The sequence below is a fragment of the Plecotus auritus genome (assembly GCF_963455305.1).
Source record: "Plecotus auritus genome assembly, chromosome: X".
In the NCBI taxonomy this organism is placed as follows: Eukaryota; Metazoa; Chordata; class Mammalia; order Chiroptera; family Vespertilionidae; genus Plecotus; species Plecotus auritus.
In genome coordinates, this window is record NC_137784.1 from 2,721,316 (window position 1) to 2,748,150 (window position 26,835).

The 26,835-nt window shown below is 56.9% G+C and overlaps 1 protein-coding gene across 1 annotated transcript in view; it reads right to left on the bottom strand.

Moving 5' to 3' along the window:
* ANOS1 (anosmin 1) overlaps window positions 1–26,591 on the bottom strand; it is an 87,951-nt gene extending 61,360 nt beyond the window's left edge. Inside the window, exons 1-2 of the mRNA XM_080652529.1 lie at window positions 26,248–26,591; window positions 1,207–1,254 (exon numbers count right to left, since the gene is read on the bottom strand). Of these exons, the coding sequence (XP_080508655.1) occupies window positions 1,207–1,254; window positions 26,248–26,451 (252 nt within the window). The 5' untranslated portion in view covers window positions 26,452–26,591. The remainder of the gene's footprint in view (window positions 1–1,206; window positions 1,255–26,247) is intronic.
* Window positions 26,592–26,835: the final 244 nt, after the last annotated feature.

Below are 26,835 nucleotides of genomic sequence, written 5' to 3' on the forward strand. Positions count from 1 at the left end.
TTTCCACACGTCCCCCCCAACCAAAGGGGAAGCAACGTCAAGGGAGTGAGTTACGAACCCCGAGAGGAGAAGGAGGAAAGGCGTGCTCCCTGCAGGCCGAGGCCGTCACCCCGACAACCACCGTCAGTGCCAGGTCTGCAGGGAACAGCACCTTAAAGACTAATCCCCGCCCGGCCGGGGTGGCCCAGGGGCTGAGCGTCAACCTGTGAACCAGGAGGTCAGGGTTCGATTCCCGGTCAGGACACATGCCCGGGGTGTGGGGCATGCAGGAAGCAGCTGATCAGTGATTCTCTCTCATCATGGATGTTTCTCTCTCTCTGTCTCTGAAATCAATCCTATCTAATAAAGAGGGAATATGCTAATTGACCCTCACGCCGTCGCAAAGATGGCAGCGCCCACAGCCAATAAGGAGGGAATATGCTAATTGACCCTCACGTCGTTGCAAAGATGGTGGCGCCCACAGCCAATAAGGAGGGAATATGCTAACTAACTGCCCCGCCCTCAGAGATGGTGGCATCCACAGCCAATAAGGAGGGAATATGCTAACTGACTGCCCCGCCCTCAGAGATGGTGGCGCCCACAGTCACAAGATGGCGGCACCCAGTCCCCCCAGCCCCCCAGCTGCCCAGGGACGGCCTGAAATGCAGGCAAGCCTCAGATGGCGGCTGCCCAGCTGCCCAGGGCCGCCCGAGGCTCAGGTAACCAGGGCCGGCCAAGGCTTGCGCTGCCGGCAGTGGCAGCAGCAGAGGTGTGATGGGGTGTCACCTTCCCCTGATCCCCGGGTCGCCTCCCACCCCTGAAGGCTCCCGGATGCGAGAGGGGGTGGGCCGGGCTGAGGGACCCCCTCCGGTGCATGAATTTTCATGCACCGGGCCTCTAGTAAAAGTATATCTTTTAAAAAGCATGGAATAAAGAGAGAAATAAGGCCGTCGATACAAATGTTGACACATGGATCTTGATTTCAGTGGTGGCTACACTAATTGAAACTGCACGTGTGATAAACCCCGTAGACGCATGTGTGTGCGTGTGTGTGTGTACACACTGCACCCGTGTCAATTTTCTGCTTTCACCAGGTTCTACAAAAGCATCAAGTGTAACCGCTGGTGGGCTCCGGCGAAGAGGGCCTGCGATTTCTCTCTGCCACCGCCGCAAGTTCCCGGGACCCCGTAATTATTGCAAAATTAGCCGCTTTTTACAGGAACGTACCTTGGAACACTGCTTGTGGTTCTGGCACCAGTCCAGGGAGCCGTTGTTCTGCAAAGACAGAAAGACATGTGGACAAGTTACAGGAGCGTCTGACTCATCCATCGGCCGCCTCCTGCACGCCTCCTACGGGAATCAAACTGTGACCTCCTGGCTCGTAAGTCGACGCTGAACCACTGAGCCACGCCGGCCTGGCTGCATTATTATTATTTTTAATATTTTCATTGATTTCAGAGAGGAAGGGAGAGGGAGAGAGAGAGAGAGAAACATCCATGATGAGAGAGACTCATCCATCAGCTGCCGGCTGCACGCCCCCCACTGGGGATCGAGGCTGCAACCTGGGCATGTGCCCTGACCAAGAATCGAACTGTGACCTCCTGGTTCATAGGTTGATGCTCAACCACTGAGCCACGCCGGCCTGGCTGCATTATTATTTTTATATTTTTCATTGATTTCAGAGAGGAAGGGGGGCAGAGAGAGAGAGAGAGAGAGAGAGAGAGAGGGAGAGACATCCATGATGAGAGAGAATCACCAACATCCATTGGCTGCCTCCTGCACGCCCCCCACTGGGGACGGAGCCCGCAACCTGGGCATGTGCCCTGACCAGGAATCGAACATGACTTCTTGGTTCGTAGGTCAACGCTCAACCCCTGAGCCACGCCGGCCGGCTCGTCTGTCTTTTGAACTTATTCAAGGAGCTTTTCCATGCAGAAATTTTCTACACACGCGCACACACACACACACACACACACACACTCGCACACACACCCCGAATGTGTCTGCTTCCTCTTCGTGCTGGGGGCTTCCTGTTTTCTCAAATCAGCCCCTCCCCCGTCAGCTCCTGCAGCCAGCCATGCCTGCTCCTCCATCACTCAGCGGCCTCCTGCTATTTGCCGCCACAAAGGACTTCTAAGGGGCCTGCCTGCCGCCCTCAGGGATGTGGGTGAGCCCGGATGAACGGGCCACCGTGGGGAGGCCAGGTGCGCTCCTGGGGCTGGGCCAGGTGGGAATGAAATACACCAGGACCCAATGCATTGCAACCTCCCGCCCCGGGGAGGGGGAGGGGAAGGGGAAGGGGAAGGGGGGGGGCGGCGTTCCTAGGCGCAAAACCATCCCTTCACCAGGTAAGCCGCCCGACAACAGACAAAAAGCACAGCATTTGTGGTAAAGGCTGGCTCTGGCCCAAAGCCAGCGCAGCCCCATCAAGGGGCCGAGCGCATCAGGCGGGGGAGCCGCTGGCTTAGGAGGATCATCCCGGGCCCCCGGGGCGATCAGACAGCCGGGCTGGTCTCTCATCGGTGTCACCAGATCAAACGTGGGTGCTGCCCACCGCCTTCAAAGAGCTGACCCGGCGCCGCCATCGCCTGCCCCCACGCCTTAGCACAGCACGTTCCCAGTTTCCCCGTTCCCGGCCTTTTGATTTTTCTCCCCTGAAAGCAAAAATAATTCTTCAAAAAGCTCGAGTGAGGAACACCGTTCAGCCCTGGCTGGTGTGGCTCATGGGTAGAGCGTCGGCCTGTGGCCTGAAGGGTCCCGGGTTCGATTCCCGGTCAAGGGCACAGGCCCGGGTTGTGGGCTCGATCCCCAGTAGGGGGCGTGCAGGAGGCAGCCGATCCATGATTCTCTCTCATCATGGATGTTTCTCTCTCTCCCTCTCCCTTCCTCTCTGAAATCAATAAAAAATATTTTAAAAATTCATTATACACTGAGTGGCCAGATTATTATGATCTCTGAACGCATAATAATCTGGCCACTCAGTGTACGTGTATATATATATATATATTAGAGGCCCGGTGCATGAATTCGTGCATGGGTGGGGTCCAGCCAGCCTGGCCAGGGGGAGGGGACATGGGCGGTTGGCCCGCCTGCCTGCTGGTCGAACTCCTGGTCGAGGGAACAATTTGCATATTAGCCTTTTATTATTATATAGGATAGACACGGAGTGGCCAGATGAGTATGCGTTCAGAGATCATAATAATCTGGCCACTCAGTGCATATTAAAAAAAAATAATAGTGGCCCTAACTGGTTTAGCTCAGTGGGTAGAATGTCAGCCTGTGGACTGAAGGGTCCCGAGTTCGATTCCCGGTCAGGGCACATGCCCGGGTTGTGGGCTCGATCCCCAGTAGGGGGCGTGCAGGAGGCAGCCGATCCATGATTCTCTCTCATCGTGGATGTTTCTCTCTCTCCCTCTCCCTTCCTCTCTGAAATCAATAAAAATATTTTAAAAATTCATTATATATTAAAAAAATAATAGTGTGGCCCTAACTGGTTTAGCTCAGTGAGTAGAGCGTTAGCCTGCAGATTGAAGGGTCCGGGGTTCAATTCTGGTCAGGGCACATGCCTGGGTTGTGGGCTCGATCCCCAGTAGGGGGCGTGCAGGAGGCAGCCGATCCATGATTCTCTCTCGCTGTGGATGTTTCTCTCTCTCTCCCTCTCCCTTCCTCTCTGAAATCAATAAAAAATATTTTTAAAAATGTGCATGACCAGGAGACAATGGCAGTCAATCACGCTCGCTCCGCAAAATGCCGTGAACGCCTGGAAGCCTTCGAGACAGGAGAAATGGGTTTTGCTGAAAGACACCTCCCCGCCCCCCAGTAGGTGTGGAGCGTTAAGTGTGATGGCTAACCTTTCCCACAGGACTCAGGTTACACTGGGGAGGAAGCACGGGCCGTAGGGCGGCTGCGATGAGCCGAACCGCCGAGGCCTGGTTCCGGGACCTAATAAACGAAGACGCGTCCAGGAGCAAGTGCAGCCGCTCGTGGACGCTCTGGGCAGGCTCACCCCTCACCGGAAACTCTCCACCCCCCTTGTGAGGTGGGTGTGGATGCTCACAATGCCGGGGACCTCTCCCCGTCGCCCCATCTGCTCGTGTAAGGAAAGCAATGCTGAGGAGCGAAGTGACGGCCCGTCCAACGTGGCTCAGGGGTTCAGCGTCGACCTAGGAACCAGGAGGTCACGGTTCGATTCCCAGTCAGGGCACACGCCCGGGTTGCAGGCTCGATCCCCAGTGTAAGGCGTGCAGGAGGCGGCCGGTCCATGATTCTCTCTCCTCATTGATGTTTCTTTTTTCTCTCTTTTTTTTTAAATTTAAATTCTTTATGGTTTCCAGGGGTCCTCAAACTATGGCCCGCGGGCCACATGCGGCCCGCCGAGGACATTTATCCGGCCCGCCGGGTGCCGCTGCCTGTCCTGCTTAGCAGCCGACGCGTCCCGGGCCCGCAGTGCGCATAGGAATTTGTCCATAGTTTTTTTTTTAAACTACAGTCCGGCCCTCCAACGGTCTAAGGGACAGTGAACTGGCCCCCTGTTTAAAAAGTTTGAGGACCCCTGGAAACTATTACGTATGTCTATTTCCCCCATTGACCTCTCCCCGGCCACTCCCACCCCCCAGCACATGCCCTCACCCCCCTATCGTCCATGTCCATGGGTCATGCTCATATGCATGCACACAGATCCTTTGGATGATCTCTTACCCCCTCCTCTAAAGCCCCTCTCCCCCTTCCCTCTGAGGATGGACAGTCTGTTCGATGTTTCTCTGTCTCCAGCTCTATTTTTGTTCATCAGTTTATGTTGTTCATTAGAATCCACAAATGATCATGTGATATTTATCTTTCTCCGACTGGCTGATTTCGCTCAGCATCATGCTCTCCAGGACCCTCCACGCTGTTGCAAATGTAAGAGTCCTTCCTTTTTCACAGCTGCGTAGTATTCCATTGTGTAGATGCACCACAGTTTTCTGATCCACTCATCTGCTGATGGGCACAGGGGCTGTGTCCAAATCTTAGCGATGGTGAATGGTGCTGCTCTGAACATAGGGGTGCATATATCCTTTCTGATGGGTGTATCTGATTTCTTGGGATATATTCCTAGAAGTGGGATCACTGGGTCCAAGGGGAGTTCCATTTTTAGTTTTTTGAGGGAACGCCATACTGTTCTCCACAGTGGCTGCACCAGTCTGCATTCCCACCAGCAGTGCACGAGGGTTCCTTTTCTCCGCATCCTCGCCAGCACTTGTCATTTGTTGATTTGTTGATCTTTTTTCTCTTTTTTTTAATATATTTTATTTATTCTTTTTTACAGAGAGGAAGGGAGAGGGATAGAGTTAGAAACATCGATGAGAAAGAAACATCGATCAGCTGCCTCCTGCACACCCCCTACTGTGGATGTGCCCGCAACCAAGGTACATGCCCTTGACCGGAATCGAACCCGGGACCCTCCAGTCCACAGGCCGATGCTCTATCCACTGAGCCAAACCGGTCAGGGCTTTTTTCTCTTTTTTAATATGTTTTTATTGATTTCAGGGAGGAAGGGAGAGGGAGAGAGAGAAACATCCATGATGAGAGAATCATGGATCGGCTGCCTCCCGCAAGCCCCCTACTGGGGATCGAGCCCGAAACCCAGGCATGTGCCCTGACCGGGAATCGAACCGTGACCTCCTGGTTCCTAGGTCGATGCTCAATCACTGAGCCACGCCGGCCGGGCCCAGCAGGCCCTTTCCCCAGGGGCCGAGGTGGTTTGGGATGCATTGCAACGTGCCTTGAGGTTGATACATTTTCCCTGAAAATAAGAACCGTTTCTCCCGGGGACATCCACCAAAGAACACGTTATCTCCGTGTTCCCTCCTGCGTCTGGGCCATGTTCTCCTCCTGGCTTTTAAAAGCAGCTTTAGCCCTGGCCCGTGTGGCTCCGAGGATAGCGCGTCAGCCCGCAGACTGAAGGGTCCCGGGTTCGATTCCCGTCAAGGGCATGTACCTTGGTTGCGGGCACATCCCCAGGAGGGGGCGTGCAGGAGGCAGCTGATGGATGTTTCTCTCTCATCGATGTTTCTGACTCTCTATCCCTCCCCCTTCCTCTCTGTAAAAAATTGATGAAATATATTTAAAAAATAAAACAAAAGCAGCTTTAGCCCTAGCCGGTGTGGCTCCGTGGATAGAGCGTCGGCCTGCGGACTGAAGGGTCCCGGGTTCGATTACGGTCAAGGGCACATGCCCGGGTTGCAGGCTCAATCCCCAGTAGGGGGGCGTGCAGGAGGCAGCCGATCCATGATTCCCTCTCATCGTGGATGTTTCTGTCTCTCTCTCCCTCTCCCTTCCTCTCTGACATCAATAAAAATATAATTTTAAAAAATAAAATAGATACATAAAAGCAGTTTTAGTAGGAAGCTGTGCACCCAACCAACAAGTGGAGTGTTTTGTGTAAAAAAAACCAGGTCAGCACCATTGCAGTCCCACGAGGAACCAAAACGGTGATGGAAGCAGAGAAAAATGCATGAGCGACGCGGAAAACCACGTGGAGACGTAACGGACACGGGTCTTAATGGCCCCCCTGGGCTGTCATCGCCGGGAAAGATACAATGTAGCAAATTCGCATCCCGCCACTGTTTACTGTAACCCTGAGTGAGGAGGGGTGTTTAGGAGTCGCCTCAGATGTTTCCTTTCCCTCATTGTTGCCGTTGGTACTTGCTCTCCGCGGATGGGTGTTTTATAAACGAACAAAATGGAGAAGGAACCGGGAGAAATGTTAGCAGAAAACGAAGGTAGACCGCCAGCCGGTGCGGCAGCGTTCAGGAGGTCGCTTAGGTCACTGTCCGGCCTGGGAAGGCTGACGACGGAGAGCTGTTCTTATGCGTAAGCCATCAGCATGAGCAATTAAAAACGGTTTCTTTAATCCTCACTCGAGGACATTTTTTCCATTGATCTTTTTTTTTTTAATATGTTTTTATTTATTTCCGAGAGGAAGGGAGAAGGAGAGATAGAAACATCCATGATGAGAGGGAATCGTGGACCGCCTGCCTCCTGCACGCCCCCGACTGGGGATCGAGCCCGCGTCCCGGGCATGTGCCCTTGACAGGGAATCGAACCGTGACATCCTGGTTCCTAGGTCGATGCTCAATCCCTGGCCGGGTGTGAGCTCTTGGGATTCTGACTTCCTCCCAGTGACTCACAGGACCGCCCGGGACCCGGAGCCCTGAGACCCTCCTGCAAAGGACCAACAGCCGCCTCTACGCCAACTGCTTTTGGGGCCGGATACCTCTGTCGCCCCGCATGTGACGGCGTAAGGTATCCCAGCAGGGCCAGGCCCGTTCTCCCCGATCAGAACGCGATCCCAAATCTCTCGGGGGATGTTTGTAAACCGTGGCATTCTGACTCGATGACACCATGTAATTACCGTTCAGAGAAGAGCGCTGAGGGCCATGTAATCCACCTCCCTGCCGAAAACAAGACGCGCATAACACACTAATAACATGTCATTGTCTTCTAACACAAGGGGCTTCCCCAGGAAAGGGGGGTAGAGTGTCCCCGGGGCATGGTACCCGGCCGTGCTGGCTTCTCTCCACCCCTGAGTTCCTAGCAAACCTCTCAAATCCAGTGAGGAACAAAGGGGCCCCACTGGTGTGGCTCCGTGGTGGAGCATCGACCTAGGAACCAGGAGGTCAGGGTTCGATTCCCATCAAGGGCACATGCCCGGGTTGCGGGCTCCATCCCCAGTGGGGGCGTGCAGGAGGCACCAGATCCAGGATTCTCTCTCCTCATCGATATTTCTCTCTCTCCCCCTCTCTCTTCCTCTCTGAAATCAATAAAAATAAATAAATCTATATATATAAAAGCCTAATATGCAAATTGTCCCCTTGAGTGGGAGTTTGACCGACTGGAAGCTTGACTGATTGCTATGACGTGCACTGACCACCAGGGGGCAGCGTGGAACGAAGGAAGGCCCTGGCCAGCGGCCGGCAGCCGGCATCCAGCAGCCGCTAGGGACCCTGCCTGTGCACAAATTTCGTGCACTGGGCCTCTAGTAAACAAATAAATAGCAAAGGGGACTTTCTGCCTGCCGACACTTTATGCTTATTCCCTAACTCCTCTAATAATTCTCTCCAAAATAACAGCCATTCCTTAGAGAAAGGTCGACACCAAACGAGAAACACACACAGTCCACCTGTTGGGAGGGTCAGAAGGAAGGTCAGATATTACTCGATTTCATAATATGCAACAGCAGGACACTGAGCCCCCGGGTGACATTCCTGCCCTGACCAGGAATCGAACCCTGACCTCCTGGTTCATAGGTCGGCGCTCAACCACTGAGCCACGCTGGTCAGGCTCAGAGTATATTTTAAAAATATATTTTTATTGATTTCAGAGAGGAAGAGAGAGAAACATCAATGATGAGAGATAATCACGGATTGGCTGCCTCCTGCACGCCCCACCCTGGGGATGGAGCCCCCAACCCGGGCATGTGCCCGACCGGGAATTGATCCCTGACCTCCTGGTTCATAGGTCGTGGTTCAACCCCTGAGTCACGCTGGTCAGACACTACTGAAGGTTTTAGTAACGCCTTTCTGGGACACACTCCATAAACGCTTTGCTGACATTAGAGCGAAATCTACCACCTTGTTAGATCCATCGAGGCTGCAGAGTCAAGGTTTAGACGAGTTGCGTTTCATTTCCATTCGGGGGGGGGGGGTGGGGAGGATCTAAGCAGGTGAAAGAATGACTAGAAATACCCGATTTTCCCATTTTTGTGGATCCGACTGAGCGAGGATTTCCGTCACGCTGCTTCCCGGCGACGCGTGCTTTCTCCTGGCGCTGATTTATGCGATGTCCGTTGGAGAGTGCGGAACGATCAATCACACCCACGGAGGGCCTGGGAGTGCGTTCTGCCGGGCCGCGGCGGGGTCCGGCCCGTTCATCATGGCTCTGCGTTACTTTCATATGGACTTCAAGAGGGAGCGTGTTTTAATGAGCCGTCGCTGGAGGACACGTGATGAATGGAAGGTGACGGGGGAGAGAGAGCAGTCCCCCCGGCCGGGGACAGACTGCGCCGCACAAAGACTTCAGCTCCAAGGACAACGTGTTCCCTGCAGAGCCGTGAGCAGACGGCGGCGTGCGGGAGGCCAGGTGTGGGACACAGCCAAATAGGCCATTAGGATCTGGCGGTTTGGCCTCCTTCCTTACCTGCACGCGATCCAGGGCTTCAAGCTTCGACCAGACATCCTGCTTCCTCAGAGACGTCCTAAGAGGTGAGGATTTCAGGACTGTCCACCAAGTAAATAAAAGCCAAACACAAACCAAACCCCAGCCAACATTTAGAGGAAAAGAGGCAGCATGAAGAATTCTACCTTCGTCCGCTCAGGGAGAAAAACCCAGTGTTTCTGTAAGATGACGACAGCACAGATGCCCCCCTGACGTGCCTTCAGAGTCGGCTGCAGGCAGAGAGGCGGGCCCGGCCGGCGGGGCTCAGCGGCTGAGCGTCGACCTCTGAACCAGGAGGTCACGGTTTGATTCCTGGTCAGGGCACATGCCTGGGTTGTGGGCTTGATCCCCAGTAGGGGGCGTGCAAGAGGCAGCCGGTCCATGATTCTCTCTCCTCATGGATGTTTCTCTCTCTCTCCCTATCCCTTCTTTTCTGATTGGTGGGTATACTGGAGTTTATTCTTTCAAAGAAGAAATCTGACTATGTAATAAGAGTCATAGGTAAGTAGATAGATAGATAGATAGATAGATAGATAGATAGATAGATAGATATGGTGTTTAGATGGGTGTATATATATCTAAATACTAGAGGCCCGGTGCACAGATTTGTGCATGGGTGGGGTACCTCAGCCTGGCCGGCGATCGGGGCTGATAGGGGCCAAGGGAGGTTGGCCGGGGAGAGGGCCCACGGGAGGTTGGCTGTGGGGGCGCACTGACCACCAGGGGGCAGCTCCTGCATTGAGCGTCTGCCCCCTGGTGGCCACTGCACATCATAGCGACCGGTCGACCGGTCATTCAGTCGCTTAGGCTTTTATATATCTACTAGAGGCCCGGTGCACGAAACTCGTGCACGGGAGGGGGTTGTCCCTCAGCCCAGCTTGCACCCTCTCCAATCTGGGACCCCTTGAGGGATGTCCGACCGCCCGGTTAGGCCTGATCCTGGGCCTAAACGGGCAGTCAGACATCCCTCTCACAATCCAGGACTGCTGGCTCCCAACCGCTCTCCTGCCTCTGTCTGATTGCCCCTAACTGCTTCTGCCTGCCAGTCTGGTCACCCCTAACTGCCCTCCCCTGCAGGCCTGGCCCCCGCAACTGCCCTCCCCTGCAGTCCTGTTCCCCCCTTAACTGCCCTCCCTTGCTGGCCTGGTCTCCCCCAACTGCCCTCCTCTGCCAGCCTGGTCACCCCGAACTGCCCAATACTGCCCTCCCCTGCCAGCCATCTTGTGGCAGCCATCTTGTGTCTTGGAGTGACAGTCAATTTGCATATTACTCTTTTATTAGCTAGGACTAGTGGCTCAGTGCACGAAATTCGTGCACGGGGGTGGGGGGTGTACCTCAGCCCGGCCTGCACCCTCTCCAATCTGGGATCCCTCTCACAATCTGGGACTTCTGGCTCCTAACCGCTCACCTGCCTGCCGGCCTGCTCACCCCCAACTGCCCCCCCTCTGGCCTTCTCACCATCAACTGCCCCCCTTGCTGGCCTGATCGCCCCCAAGTGCCCCCCCTGCTAACCTGCTCACATCCAACTGCCCCCCCCCGCCGGCCTGCTCACCCCCAACTTCCCCCCCCTGCCGGTCTGATCACCCCCAACTGCTCCCCCGCCTGATCGCCCCCAAGTGCCCCCAACTGCCAGCTTGCTCACCTCCAACTCCCCCCGCACCAGCCTGATCACCCCCAACTGCCCCACCCCCACCAGCCTGATCACCACTAACTGCCTCTGCCTCGGCCCCGCCACCATGGCTTTGTCTGGAAGGACGTCCGGAAGGTCTCCCGGTCTAATTAGCATATTACCCTTTTATTAGTATAGATATCTACATGGTGCTCAGATGGAGGTATACGTATCTAAATACCAACACTGAACTCGAGACAGCTCGGTCGAGAGAGAGATGTAAAGTAGAACGAGAGAGAAGCAGGCCAGGGTTCCCGACAGGGGCTATTTGGCCCCATGGCACACACTACCCTGTCTGAGGGGAAATGTGTTTCATTCCTGGGGGTGGCAGGGATGCTCTTGGCATCCAGAGGGTGGAGACCAGAGATGCTGCTACGCACCCCACAGGGCACAGGACGGCCCCCAGCAAAGAATCTGGCCCCAAATGTCAGCAGAGCCAAGATTGAGTAACCCAACCCACACACACAGGCATAACACATACAGGGGCATTTACAGGGAATAAAAGTTTAGTGCTCACTGCCTATGAGAGAACCCACCCCCACTACCCCCCAAAATTGTGGAGTAATACACCGTACTGAGGTACGTAAGTCTTGCCCTAATGAAAATGGGTTAAGTATATCACACAAGCCTGATCAGTGTGGCTCCATTGAGCGTCAACCTATGAACCAGGAGGTCACAGTTTGATTCCCAGTCAGGGCACATGCCCGGGTTGCAGGCTCGATCACCAGTCGGGGGCGTGCGGGAGGCAGCCGATCCATGAATCTCTGGAGATGTTTCCATCTCTCCCTCTCCCTTCCTCTCTGAAATGAATAAAAACATATATACATCTACACTAATAAAAGAGAAATATGCAAATTGACCGTACATCCGTGGCACCCCTCAACCAATCAGGAGTGAGTATGCAAATTAACCCAACAAATATGGCCGGTTAATTTGCATACGCAGGCACAGAGCGGCCGGGCAGGGCAGGATGCCTACTATGAGGGGGCAGGTGGGGGGTGGAGGGAGCTACAGGAGCAGCGCTCCGGCTGGGAGTGAGGACTTGCAGGCTCCCGGGCGGCCGGGAGCGAAGCCAGGGGAAGGAAGGCCTATTCTTGCACGAATCTAGTATATGTATATTACACAAGCTCACGCCTCCTGAACAACAGGAAGACGAACCTGCAGACAGATGTGTGTTCCCGTGCAGTCCCCCCTCTAACCACGCTTGTCCGTGGTCCAGGTGGTGCTTGGCCGTGAAACCATTCTGCCCGGCGCTCTCCCTCCTTCCCTGCAGCTGCGCGGACATCGTCTCCTGATTCCGGATACAGAAACGCGGAAGCCACCGCGGAGGAGACGTTCCCTACTTTCTCTCGGATTCCGGCCCGGTGGGAGAAGGACTTCCCCGACGTGTGGGCCCTTTCTGGAGTCATCAGCCCGTGAGGTTGGCCTTCGAAATGACACAGTCAAGAGTGAAAAGAGGGGAGAGGAAGGGAGGGCTGGGGAGGGGGGAGGGGGAAGGGAGACAGGGGCGAGACACGGGGACAGAGGATGCATTTGTATTCGCGGATGTGTGGGCCCGTCCTCCCAGCATCTGCTGAGGTCTACCCATGCCTCAGGAGTGAGAAAGGACCTTTGGGGTCGACAGTTGAGATCTTAGAGGCCAAGTTCTCATTCTAAAGGGCCGAAACAGCCCAAAACGCGGGGGAGAGAATGGGAAGCAAACAATGACGGTTTTAATGGGGGCATCGCGGCCCTTCCTGGCTGCTGGAGAAACTGAAAGGAATTGTGGTTGCCACCACGTTGTCAGGGCAACCGCCTCTGACTTCCTTCCCCCCCTTTCTGATGGCAACCAGTCCTCGCCTCGGCATAAACTTGGCCTTCTCCTCTCAGTTCAGCTCCGGAAGGCAGCCCCTCACGGATGGCCGGACACAGTCTGGGACTCTGTCTCCATGGGAGCCGTCCGTCCGTGGGGCAGGACGCCGGAGCAGGAGTGGGTCGACCAGATGTCCATACGGCTGGTGGTCGTCGGCTCCTCGCTGCATGGCAGGACCTCCGTGCACGGTGCACAGAACGCTGGTCGTGGGGGACACGGCCGTCCAGGGGCAGGTGAGACACGAGGAAGCTGGACAGAGACGAGTAGGTGCCAGGAGAGAAGGCGTGGGCCTCCGAGGAGCTGGGCAGGTGTTGTTGGTGGAGGTTTCTCAGGAGACGTGTCCACGTTTCCAAGTGTGGAGATGATGCTGTGATGATGACGATGGGGACGGTCGTCTTATTATCATTCCGCCCCCCACTCTGCAGGGAGATGGCCAGGTGGGTGGCCTGGTGCCCTACACACCCCAACGGGGCAGGGAGCCCACCGCCCACACGCTGTGCATGAGGGAACCGAGACAAGGAGAACCTCGACCGTCTGGGAAGCAAGCTCCCGGCCCTGAGACGTGGGGCTCCGGGCAGGCGGACGGGAATCTGTCTGGGGCACAGGGGCACGTGTCAGTGGGAGGCGGATCTGAGAAACGATACCCAGTTTTTTAGGTTTGCACGTCTTTCCGGGCCGGAGTATGACCCACCATATAAAAAGCGTGCGACAGCCCAGCCGGTGTGGCTCAGTGGTTGAGCATCCACTTATGAACCAGGAGGTCATGGTTTGATTCCCGGTCCGGGGGACATGCCCCGGTTGCAGGGGCTCAAACCCTAAGGGTCACGGGTTTGATTCCTAGTCAAGCAGGGTTGACTAGGCTCGATCCCAAGCCCTGGTTGGGGGGGGGTGGAAGGAGGAAGAGGAGAAGAACAAGAAGGAGGGGGAAAAGGAGGAGGAGGAGGAGGAAGAAGATGAGAAGAAGGAGGAGGAGGAAGGGGAAGGAAGAGGAGGAGAAGGAGGAGGAAGAAGAGGGAAGAAGGAGAAGGAAAAGAAAGGAGAAGGATGAAGAGGAAGAAGAAGGAGCAGGAAGAGCAGATGGAAGAAGAGGAAGAGGAGGAGAAGGAGGAGAATAAGGAGAAGGAAGAGGAGATGAAGGAGGAAGGAGTAGGGGGCATGCAGGAGGCCGACGGAAGAGTCTCTCACATCATAGATGTTTCTATCTCCCTCCCCATCTCCCTTCCTCTCTGAAATCAATACAAATACATTTTTTTTAAAGTGTTGGTGGAGGTTTCTGTGCTAGAGGCTCGCAGAGGCAGGAGGGAGTTGAGAACTGTGCTTAAGTCCAGGAAGGGCGGTCTCTCTCAATTATAACACACTAGAGGCCCGTTGCACGAAGATTCGTGCAAGAATAGGCCTTCCTGCCCTGGCCGGCTTGGCTTGGTGGATGGAACAATGGCCTGTGGACTGAGGGGTCCCAGGTTCGATTCCGGCCAAGGGCACATGCCTGGGTTGCGGGCTCGATCTCCGGTGGGGGTCGTGCAGGAGGCAGCCGATCAGTGATTCTCTGCCATCATTGATGTTTCTCTCTCTCCCTCATTCTCCCTTCCACTCTGAAATCAATAAAGAAAAATAAAAATAAATAAATAAATAAAAAGAATAGGCCTTCCTCCCCCTGGCTTCACTCCGGCCGCCTGGGAGCCTGCAGGTCCTCGCTCCCGGCAGAGCACCGCTCCTGTAGCTCCCTCCGCCCCCCGTCCTTCCCCTCATAGCAGGCATCCTGCCCTGCCCGGCCGCTCCGCACCTGCATATGCAAATTAACCTACCATCTTTGTTGGGTTAATTTGCATACTCACTCCTGATTGGCTGGTGGGCATCGCAGAGGTACAGTCAACTTGCATATTTCTCTTTTTATTAGTGTAGATTAGCCATGGGATTTAAAATGGTAGCAGGGATTGATCGCTGGGTACGACAGGGAGGAGAAACTTGCATTTTTTTTTAATTTTCCTATTGCAGCCCTGACCGGTTTGGCTCAGTGGATAGAGCGTCAGCCTGCGGACTCAAGGGTCCCAGGTTCTATTCCAGTCAAGGGCATGTACCTTGATTGCAGGCACATCCCCAGTAGGGAGTGTGCAGGAGGCAGCTGATCGATGTTTCTAACTCTCTATCCCTCTCCCTTCCTCTCTGTAAAAAATCAATAGAATATATTTTAAAAATAAAAATAAATAACATTTTCCTATTGCAGTTTATGGTCAACATTGTTCTGTGTTGACTTCAGGTGTGCAGCCAAGTTGATAGAAAATCATGTACTTTGCACAGTGGGGCCCCCACTGCCCCAAGCCCCTCACCTGGCCCCCACGTCCCCTCACCGTGTGCACGCCAATTCGGAAAGGGCACGTCCCTAAAGTAAAGGTTGCGATCCCCAGATGTTGTGTGACTTTTATATTTTATTTTATTTTTTTTAATATATTTTATTGATATTTTACAGAGAGGAAGGGAGAGGGATAGAGAGTTAGAAACATCGATGAGAGAGAAACATCTATCAGCTGCCTCCTGCACACCTCCTACTGGGGATGTGCCCGCAACCAAGGTACGTGCCCTTGACCGGAATCGAACCTGGGACCCCTCAGTCCGCAGGCTGACGCTCTATCCACTGAGCCAAACCGGTTTCGGCTTATTTTATTTTTTAACTAGAGGCCCAATGCATGAAGATTCGTGCAAGAATGGGCCTTCCTTCCCCTGGCTGCCGGCACCGCCTTCGCTCTGGCCGGAGCCGCCTTTTCGCTCTGGCCTGGAACCGGCTTTCTGCCTTCCCACACTGCCCAGAGGCCCGGAGTGGCTGGGGCAGTGCGGAACACCTGCATCATCACCATGGCTGCTCGGTGCCTGGTCATGCAAATTAACCCACCATCTTTGTTGGGTTGATTTGCATACTCACTCCTGATTGGCTGGTGGGTGTCGCGAAGGTATGGTCAATTTGCATCTTACTCTTTTATTAGTGTAGATGTGTTTTTATTGATTTCAGAGAGAGGAAGGGAAAGGGAGAGGGAGAGAGAGATAGAAACATCCACGATGAGAGAGAATCATGGATCGGCTGCCTCCTGCACGCCCCCTACTGGGGATTGAGCCTGCAACCCAGGCGTGTGCCCTGACTGGGAACTGAACCCTGACCTCCTGGTTCATGGGTTGACGCTCAACCACGGAGCCACACTGGCCAGCTGTGTGCCTTTTTTAGTGGTGACAGTGTATGCGCCTTAGCTTTCCAAGAAAAAAAGGTGATAGGAAAAATTACTTTTTCTCTAGGCCACTGTAACGGAATATTATTTCCTCAAGTTGGCAGCGTGGTAATAACTTGGAGGGCAAACGAAGGCTATTAAATGACCAAAGCTACAACAGGAAACAAAAGGATAAGCAGAATGTGAATTAAGAGCGGTCATTAGCTTTTCTTTCCATCTCGGCGGGGTATCGTTTCTCAGATCCGCCGGAGGGTAGATGTTAGCCCTTGAGGGATTAAGGATCCCCAATTCCTCTCTCCGAGTACAGCCTTGAGAACTGTCTAAACCAGCCATGGGCAAACTACGGCCGGATCCGACTGTTCTATCCGGTTCTCTTGCTCTCCCCTCCACTCCTTTACTTTGAATTTATATTAGTTCACACAAACACTCCATCCATGCTTTTGTTCCGGCCCTCTGGTCCAGTTTAAGAACCCATTGTGGCCCTCGAGTCAAAAAGTTTGCCCACCCCTGGTCTAAACTCTCCTTTTCTCAGAATCACCCAACTTTTCCATCTTTCAGAGACGCCAGAGGAATCATGAAATGTAAACACACATTCACACACATGCGCACGGGCACGCACACACACACACATACACTCCCAAACCCAAACACAAAGGAAGGAAACTGCCTGGGTTCTTGTTCCAGCATTACAAAGGGTTCAGCGATCTGGAGAAAGGCTGTGCGTAGATTAAATAAGTCCAAAGACGAAAGATAGTTTTGAAAGGCATTGGGGGTCAGAGGAGCTTCAGCTAAAGGAGCTGAAAGTTCCTCCTTGTCTCGGGACCCTTGGTTTTTATTAACACCATTTGTCCTAAGGCAAGGTGGAGATAATCCACTTCAAAGGGTAGGGTTTACAGAGTCATTGTCAGATTGGGGAATAGCCTACGGCTGTTCAGGTGTTTGGCCAACAGGAGGCAATAACATGTACATTGAGATGCCCTGAGCTGTCTGGCAGCAAACAATCATCCTATTCGGGTTTGGGGGAAGTGCCTTTTCAGCCATTCCAACAGGTGATTACATATGTGACTCAGCCCTTGTTGAGCCCCCAAGTTTCATCAGCCTTTTGACGAAACTCTTGTAATTATGACATGTTGGAACTGGCTTCCAGCAGAAACGTACAAGCATGGGGAGTTCTTGGGACGCTGCTGTCCCACGCACACACGCCACTGTCAGCGGCCACGGGAGCCAAGGAGGAGGTCAAGGTTCAAGGACTGTCGTTCCCAGGGGACACCCTGGTCCCCTCTGGCGTCCAGGAGGCCAGCCTTCCCGGTTATTCCTGCAAGGGCCACAGTAAGGCTCGCCCACTCTGTGAGGCACGCGGAAAGGTTGGGAGCCTGCACCCCATCAGTTCGTGAAGGACAGAAAGTGCTCACCAGGAACTCACGCCACTGAGTTAAGGGAACATACACATTTAAAGGAAGAGTCATCCTAGCAGGTGTCGGTCTGTGGGTAGAGTGTCTGCCTATGGACCAAAGGGTCGCCGGTTTGATTCCTAGTCAAGGGCATGTACCTGGGTTGCAGGCTCGATCCCAAGTCCTGGTTGGGGTGTGTGTGGGAGGAGGAGGAGAAGAACAAGGAGAGGGAGGAGGAGGAGGAAGAAGAAGAGGTAGAGGAGAAGAAGAAGAAGGAGAATGAGGAGGAAGAAGAGGAAAGAAGAAGGAGGAGGAAAAGAAAGGAGGAGGAGGATGAAGAGGAAGAGGAAGAAGAAGGAGCAGGAAGAGCAGATGGAAGAAGAGGAGGAGGAAGAGGAGGAGGAGAACAAGGAGAAGGAAGAGGAGATGAAGGAGGAGGAAGAAGAAGGAGGAGGAGATGAAAGAGAGGGAGGAGGAGGAGAAAATGAAAGAGGAGGAGGAGGAGGAGGAAGGAGGAGCAGGAGGAGGAGGAAGAAGGCGGAGGGATAGGGGGAGGACGAGGAGGAGGAAGAAGAAGGAGGAGGAGGAAGAAGGAAGAGGAGGAGGGGGGAGGAGGCGATGAGGGAGAAGAAGAAGAATGAGGTGGAGGAAGAAGAAGGAGGACGAGGTGGAGGAGGAAGAAGGAGGAGAAGGAGTAGGAGGGAGAGGAAGAAGAAGGAGGAGGACGAGGAGGAGGAAGGAGGAGGACGAGGCGAGGGAGTTGATGATTTTGTGTGGCCCGAGAACGCTGTAATAAATATCAAATGGCCCTTGGCGGGGGGGAAAAGGCCCCGCCCTGCTTTGGGACGGTGTAAAGTTTGTGTGCACGCCGGGGATTTTGTTTGAAGGGTCGGTGAGGGAAGCCGCGCTGAGGGTGGGAGCCGGGGGTGTGAGTCCTGCTGGTCTCTGCATGTGCCCAAGCGAGCCGGCTCTGCAGCAGCAGCTGTCTGACCGCAAGCACACACGCGTGAACCCCATCAGGTGCCTCTGAAGGCGGGAGGCCGGTGCGTTTCCCCACCGTGGCCGGAAGGGCCTCTGCGTGTGATGTAACGGGTGCAGCTGGGGAGGGAGGGGAAGGCAGGAGAGGAGGCGGGGAGCTGAGAGGGGTGTGCCTCAGCCACAGCCCTGCCTCAGCCGGTCCCAAGCAATGGTCAGGGGCGTGGAGGCCCTTCTTCCCCCCGCCCTGAGCTGACCAGCGAGCTGGCCTCCCTCTGCCCTCAGCAGCAAACCCTGCCCCTGACCGGCCCTCACCCAGGGCGCGACGCATCCCATTCCTGCAAGATGCACCGGGGCCAAAGCTCCGTCCGTCCGAGGGAGAGGCAGCATCTGCGAGCCATTAGCAGCCATGTGGGAGCCGGGCCGCGGGCCAGGGCCAGAGGTCACCACACCCAGCTGCAGGGGTGTGCCTGCATCCGTCTCCACTATCTCAGCCCATCCACAGGGAACCCCGCTTCTTCCTAAGACCACGGTGCAGAGAACGGAAATGCCAAGAATCCTCGTCGCGTCACTTCACTCCGATGACGCGGCGGCCGCACACGGGCCGGGCTGGGGAGACCGATGGAGATATTTGACGGACACAAAGAGGAAGCCAGGTCCCGCTTAGCAAGAGCCACATGCTGACAGAGAACACGCTTTCAAACTGCAGGGTCCCGGGGACACGCACCAGGCACGCACCCTGAGGATGCTGGGGGACTGTGAGCTCGGAGACGCACCCCAAGTCTGGGCCAGGCAATCACAGCACGAGGCAGAGCAAGGGGGCATTTGCCACTTCCCTGGCCCCATTTTCCTCGCTCAGAAGTCTTTGATCCCGGCTGGTGTGGCTCAGCGGTTGAGTGTTGACCTAGGAACCAGGAGGTGAGGGTTCGATTCCCGGTCAGGGCACATGCCCGGGTTGCGGGCTCGATCCCCAGTAGGGGGCCTGCAGGAAGCAGCCGATCCATGATTCTCTCTCATCATTGATGTTTCTCTCTCCCTCTCCCTCTCCCTTGCTCTCTGAAATCAATACAAATATATATTTTTTTATTTACTAGTGGCCTGGTGCACAAAATTCGTGCACGGGCTGCGGGGTGTCCCTCAGCCCAGCCTGCACCCTCTCCAATCTGGGACTCCACAGGGATCGGGCCTAAACCGGTAGTTGGACATCCCTTTCGCAATCCGGGACTGATGGCTCCTAACTGCTCACCTGCCTGCCGGCCTGATTGCCCCTAACCACTCTGCCTGCCGGCCTGCTCACCCCCAACTGCCCGCCCCCCCCCGCCCCGCTGGCCTTCTTGCCCCCAACTGCCCTCCCTGCTGGCCTGCTCACCCCCAACTGCCTCCCACTGCTGGCCTGCTTGCCCACAACTGCCCCCCCTGCTCACCTGCTCTCCACCAACTGCCACCCCCCACCACCTGATCACCCCAACTGCCCTCCCCTCCTGGCCTGATCACCCCTAACCACCTCTGCCTCAGCCCTGCCACCATGGCTTTGTCCGGAAGGTCTCCCAGTCTAATTAGCATATGACCCTTTTATTAGTATAGATTTTTTGTTAATACTCACTTGAGGATATTTTTTCCATGGATTTTTAGGGAAAGTGGGAGAGAGAGGGAGCGACAGAGAGAAACATTGACGTGACAGAAACACATCGACGGGCTGCCTCCTGCACGGGCCCCGACGAGGCCTGGGCCAGGGAGGAGCCTGCCACCGAGGTCCGTGTCCTTGACCGGAATCGAACCCGGGACCCTTCGGTCTGCAGGCTGATGCTCTACCCACTGAGCCACACCAGCCAGGGCTAAGGGTATATATCTTTTAAAGACTTGGATAACAGGGACATGCTTCACCCATCGTCATTCCAAGCCCCGCCCACAAAACCATGTAAGAGTCAGATTTCGGGAAAGCAACGCCAATTGCAAGAGGGGACACCCCCATTTCTAAGTCAATCCCCGCCATGCCCATGAACACGTCACTACCGGTAAGTTTCTCTCCCCAACCCTCCCGTCGGCGCACACGCACGGACACACACATGCACACGCACACGCACAGACAGATACACACGCACGGACACGCACACGCACACGCACGGACACGCACACGGGGAGCTTAGGCAGTGAACTCTAGTGCGTCCATTCCAGAGGAATATTAACCACCGGCGCGCTCATGACGAAGCTTTAAGGCGTGAGCACGTGCACCAATAGCGTTAACGTTTTCATTCCGGCCTCCAAACACGCACACGTTTTAAAATATATAAACTGTACAAATCCGCGCAGTATTTCTCCCCTAACGGGATGGTGCAAAATGGAGATGAACAAGGCCATCGTGTTTTCCAATGTGTTTATAAAGCGTTCTACAGTAAGACTGACTTTTTAAGATCTGTACTAATAAAAGGGTGATATGCTAATTAGACTGGGAGACCTTCGGGACATCCTTCCCTTCCGGACAAAGCCATGGTGGCGGGGCCGAGGCAGAGGCGGTTAGGGGCGATCAGGCCAGGAGGGCAGGACAGTTGGGGGTGATCAGGCCAGCGGGGGGACCAGTTGGGGCAAGCAGGCTGGTGGGGGGGGCAAGTTGGGGGCGAGCAGGCCGTTAGGGGGGGCCAGTTGGGGGCGAGCAGGACGGCAGTGGGGGGCAGTTGAGGGTGAGCAGGCTGGCAGGGGGGGACAGTTGGGGGCAAGAAGGCCGGTAGGCTGAGTGGTTAGGAGCGATCAGGCAGGCAGGCAGGTGAGTGATTAGGAGCCAGTGGTCCCGGATTGCGAGAGGGATGTCCAACTGCCAGTAGTCCGACATCCCCTGAGGGGTACCAGATTGGAGAAGGTGCAGGCGGGCTGAGGGACACCCCCCAGCCTGTGCACAAATTTCATGCACCAGGCCTCTAGTATACATATGTGTGTGTGTGTGTGTGTGTGTGTGTGTGTGTGTGTGTTTATTGATTTCTGAGAGGAAGGAAGAAGGAGAGTGAGAGAGAAAAACACCAATGATGAGAATCATTGATCGGCTGCCTCCTGTACCCGCCCTAATGGGGATCAAGCCTGCAATCCGGGCATGTGCCCTGACCAGGAATCGAACCCTGACCTCCTGGTTCATAGGTCGATGCTCAACCACTGAGCAACGCCGGCCGGGCACAATAAGATTGACTTTAAATCATGTTCAAGGAGAAGCACTGTGTTAAAAACACAAAAACTGGCCATGAGTGGCCTCGTGTGTAGTTTGGGTCAAATTTTGGGAGTTTTTACGAACACGAACAGGAACACGTCCGGGGATGCCGAGGCCCCAGGCGCGAATGCAAAGTGCACACCCTCCGCACGCCCCTCCCCGGGGCTCCCCAAACACCTGGCCGCCCGCAGACACCTTCACAGGCGAGGCCGCACCCTGGCTGAGAGCACTCCCCACAAACCACTCCTGCAGACTGAGCCTGGCTCGGCTGGGCCTCCCCCCCCCTCAAAGGGCCTCCACATCTTAATTGTTTGTTTGCTTTTCCCTGGAGGACCGGCTGCTGCTCCTCCGAGTACAAGGAGCTAATCACCCGCTTAGCTCCCTTTTGCCAAAACAAACAGCTCCCAGTTACCGCGGGGAGCTGCCTCCCTCTCTACCCAGAGACCCGGAAGCCCAGGGACACCACACCCAACAACTTTCTAGGGCCCTGGGGCAACCCAGGCTGCCAGCACCTGCCCGTAGCCCCGCAGGGTCCCACCTGCCTCTCCCACTGCTCTCCGTCCCGGAAGAGAAACGGCGCAATCTCCCTTCCATGAGCGGCCAGATTATTAAGAACACCCCGTCAGTACTTCGTTGGGCCACCTTTTGCCTTCAATACGGCGGCGATTCTTCTTGGCGTGGACTCCACGAGATGCTGAAAGGTGATGCGAGGGATCTGACACCATGCCTGAGGAATAGCACTGTCCGGTTCCGTGAGATTTGATGGTGGTGGAACCAGCTGCCTGATGGCTCTTTTAACTTCGTCCCACACATGCTCCATTGGATTGAGATCTGGTGATTGTGGGGGCCACCTAAGCAAGGTAAAGTCTCCCTCATGTTCTTGAAACCACTCCTGCACAATACGAGCACCGTGGCATGGCGCCTTGTCTTGTTGGAAGAAGCCATCTCCATTGGGATACGCCATCAACATGATAGGATGAACTTGATCAGCAACGATACGTAGGTATGTTGTGCTATTCAGACGTTGTTCCACACGAATTAAAGGGCCCACATCATGCCAGGAAAACATGCCCCAAACCGTAACACTGCCCCACCAGCTTGAAGGGTGGTCCTCATGCATGTGGGGCACATGCTTTCATGCTGTTTCCGCGAAATTCTCACTCTGCCAACTGCATGATGTAACGGGAAAGTGATTCATCGGACCACGTGACTTTTTTCCAATGCTCGACTGTCCAATCCTCGTGTTCCTGTGCGAATTGGAGACGTTGTACCTTGGTAACTGCAGACACCAAAGGGGTTCGAACAGGCCTTCGGCTTCCATATCCCATACCAGGGGTCCTGAAACTTTTTAAACAGGGGGCCAGTTCACTGTCCCTCAGACGGTTGGAGGGCCGGACTATAGTTTTAAAAAAATATATGAACAAATTCCTATGCGCACTGCGGGCCCGGGACGCGTCGGCTGCTAAGCAGGACAGGCAGCGGCACCCGGCGGGCCGGATCAATGTCCTCGGCGGGCCGCATGTGGCCCGCGGGCCGTAGTTTGAGGGTGCCTGTCCCATACGATGCAGGGTGCGGCTACTTTGCCTACAAACGTCAGGTGGTCCTAATAACCTGGCCACTCAGTGTATGCCCCCCTTTTCCCCCCATTGAGGCTCCCAATGGCTTCCCCTCTGAGTCTGGTATGTGAGGTCTGGTGGATGCTGGAGCCTCGGATCTCAGGATGCCCACCTGCCTTCCCAGGCAGGGTTCCCGGCTCCCCGCTCCCTGGCACCCCGGCACCCCAGTCCTCGCCCAACCTCTCCCTGCTCACGCCTCGCCCAAATCTCTGTCACCTTCTGCCCGCAGAAGGGACCTGGGCGCGGGTGCACGGAGGGCCCGGGCGGAGAATGCCGCCCTGAAGGTTCCCAGAATGTAGCGGTGGCTGTCCTCACCCCCACACCCCCCGCTGCTAGCACCCTGCTGTGCTTGGCGGGTGGCCAGTCGGCGTGCAAGGGTCCACGGGAACTGGCCTATCGCCCATCCTCATGCCCGCAGCCAGCTGCACCCAGGGAGGGACTGCCGGGCCCCTGGGCGCCTGATGCTCTGGGTGGCGAAGCAGGGGGGCAGGCCCTGGTGTGAGAAATAGGGGGGGCAGGCCCTGGTGCGAGAAATAGGGGGGGCAGGCCCTGGTGCACGTCCTGAGGCTCCGTCTAGAACAGAATCCATGCTTGGCCAGCAGCGGGCGGGTGAGGGCGCGGGGCAAGAGTCGTGCCTGAGCCTGGCCCTGGTGGCTCAGTGGTTGAGCGTCGACCTAGGAACCAGGAGGTCACAGTTCGATTCCCAGTCAAGGGCACATGCCCGGGTTGCGGGCTCCATCCCCAGTAGGGGGCGTGCAGGAGGCAGCCGGTCCATGATCCTCTCTCCTCATGGATGTTTCTCTCTTCCTCTCCCTTCCTCTCTGCAATCTATAAAACTGGTTTTTTTATATATTTTATTGATTTTTTACAGAGAGGAATAGAGAGTTAGAAACATCGATAAGAGAGAAACATGGATCAGCTGCCTCCTGCACGCCCCTACTGGGGATGAGCCTGCAACCAAGGTACATGCCCCTGACTGGAATCGAACCCGGGACCCTTCAGTCTGCAGGCCGACGCTCTATCCACTGAGCCACACCGGCTGGGGCGGAGCTGTCTCTTTAAAAGGGAAGCAGGAAAGCTTGAGGAGGTGTGAGCGGCGCGTGCGGTGCCTCCCCACATCTGAGCCTGAGCGAAGCCTTCTCCCCGCGGCGTGGGTCAGTGGGCCGGGTCACAGGTGCGGGGACCTCCCAGCGCGCCTTTGCGGGGACGGAGCCCCTCCCTCCGCCCCCCGCCCCCCGCCGGGCTGCGCGGCCAATTAAAAGGGGATCAGGATTCCCCGGCGAGGGGCGCGCTGTCAGCAGTTTTTCTTCCGCAGGAAGCCCGGCCAGCACCCCACAAGGGGAGCCTTTCACGCGCCGCCCTGGTTTCCCCGGCGGCTCCGGCGCTGAGACTGGAGAACAAACGCGCTGCAGCCAATGGCGGCTCCGCACAAAGGGACGGGGAGAAAGAAAGGGAGGCTGTTGCTGCTGCCCGGGAGCGGGCGGCCCTGTTTTGTGGCGTTTTCTGTTGTTGAAACAGCGGCGTGGCGTCCTCTCGGGAGGGTGACCCTCCGGGCGGCCGGGGTAGAGGGCCGCCTCCTCCAGGAAGTCCGCCCGGAATGCCACCATGCCACCGAGGTAGAGGGGCCCTGGGTCTTCCCTCCCCGACATCCAGGGGGCCCGCAGGGATGCCCAGGTCTCGGAAACCGCTACATGTTGCGTCTTTGAAAAGAAACGGAACGGCGCACACACGCAAACTTGGCGAGCTGGCTGGATGGATCTCCTAAAAATCCTCCCATCGCCTCCCCTCCCGGCTTCATTCCCAGGCCCCTTGGGAGCCCCCTTGCCCCATCCAGTGGATTTCCTTCTTCCTTTTTTATTTTATTGTTGATTTTTAGAGCGAGTGGGAGGGAGGGGGAAAGACAGAGAGAGAAACACTGATGTGAGAGAGACACATTAATCCATTGCCTCCCGCAGGCGCCCCGACCAGGGCTGGGGATCGAGCTGCAACCCGGAGCAAGGGCCCTTGACCGGAATCGAACCCGGACCCTCCAGTCCGCAGGCCCGCGCTGAGCCACACTGGCCTGGGCCAGCCTGTTTCTTTAAGGGCAGAGGCTCATCTGAAACCCCCAGGGACGGTCCCCCCACCCCCGCCACCCCCCGTCTCCTTCTGGCCTCCGCAGGGTTCCCTGGGGCGAGAAGCTGGACCCGCAACAGGTGGGAAGGGAAGGGTGGGCGAGGCCAGGAGAGAACGCGGCAGATGGAAGCAACGGGCGCTGCAGAGAAGGGTTTCCCAGAGCGCACGCTCGGGGGGCCCTGGGGAAGGCAAGCTGCGCGATGCGCCCCCGCCCAGCCCCTAGCGGCCGCCGTGCGCCCCCGCACCCTGCACCCGGGTCCCCACTGAGGTCCCGCCGCTGTGCCAAGCGCGCTTTCCCCTGAACCTGCACCCCACACACTCACACACGCGCCCCACCCTCGGGGGTGGGCTGACAATGATGGACCCCCGGATCTCCTGGGAGCATCCAAACACGGCCCCTCTCTGGCCCCGCGTCCCCTCCATCTCTCCCCTATTCATTGGCAAGACCTCGAAGCGTTGGGGCTCCGACCTGGGGCGCGCGCCTCACCACGCCCGGCCCCACGCGCACTCCGGACACCCGACTCGGCCCGGGTGCCAGCCCTGAGCCTCGAAGGCTGGGCCGCCAGCTCGGGCCCGCCGAGTGCGACGGCTTCAAGCTTGGGCCCGCCGGCACCTGCGGGGCCGGGCACGTCGCGCGGGTCCCGGGCGCGCCTCCCGCCTCGCTCGCTGTGCCCACGGCGCCGAGGCCCCCCGGAGCACCCGGCCCCGCCTCGCACCAGCGCCGGGTCCGCGCGCCGCAGTCCCGGGAACCTACCGACCCTACACACCCACCATCGGAATCTAAGAGGCTGCGCTCCCTCCACCAAGACAGCGCCCGCGGTTGGCCGCCGGGGCAGGGAGCGGGGGAGGCAGGCTGCAGCCCGGCTTCTCTCTGCCGCGGCGGGAGGCGGCTGGAAAGAGGGTCCGAGCCCCCGGGCTGCAAGTCCAAGCGGAGGGACCGCGGACCTGCCGGCCGCGCTGGCGAGAAGTTGGGCGCCGAGGCCGAGGCGCGCGCCCCCGTGCGCCCCCGCGCGCCCGCAGCGGCGGAGGCCCGGCGCGACTCCGTACCTGGAAGAGCTGGAAGAAGGCGGAGAGGCGTGTGAGCTGCAGGCTGAGGCACCGGGAGGCGCAGCGGGCGCGCGGAACGCTGCCGGCCGACAACGACTCGTCCAGCCGCCGCGCCGCCGCCCCCGGGCCGGCCGCCAGGCTGCGCCCGCAGGCCGCCAGCCAGAGGTAGAGGGTCAGCGCCGCGCCGGGAGCCCGGGGCACCATGGCTGCGGTGGGGCGCGGGCCGAGGCTCCCAGCTCCGCCGGGGACTGGCTCCGCACCGCCCAGGACCGCGCGGCGCTGCGACTCGGCTGCAAAGTTCAATCATTCAACTCCAGCCCCGGCGCTCCCCGCCGGCCAGGTCCCGCCCCGCGCGGCCTCGGGGGCGGGGAGAAGGTGACAGACGCCGCGCCATTGGCTGGGAGGAGAGTGAGTGACAGGGGGGCCGGGGGTGGGCGGGTCTAAGGGCTGCTAGCCTCGGCGCGCCAAGGGAGGGCGAGGGAGGGTGACGGGTCCCCACCGCGCACTCGTCTCCGGGGGGCTCGGCCTCCCACGCAGGCTCCCCAACCCGCCGCACTCGCTCCTTCCTGCCGCGCCATCCAGGTCACC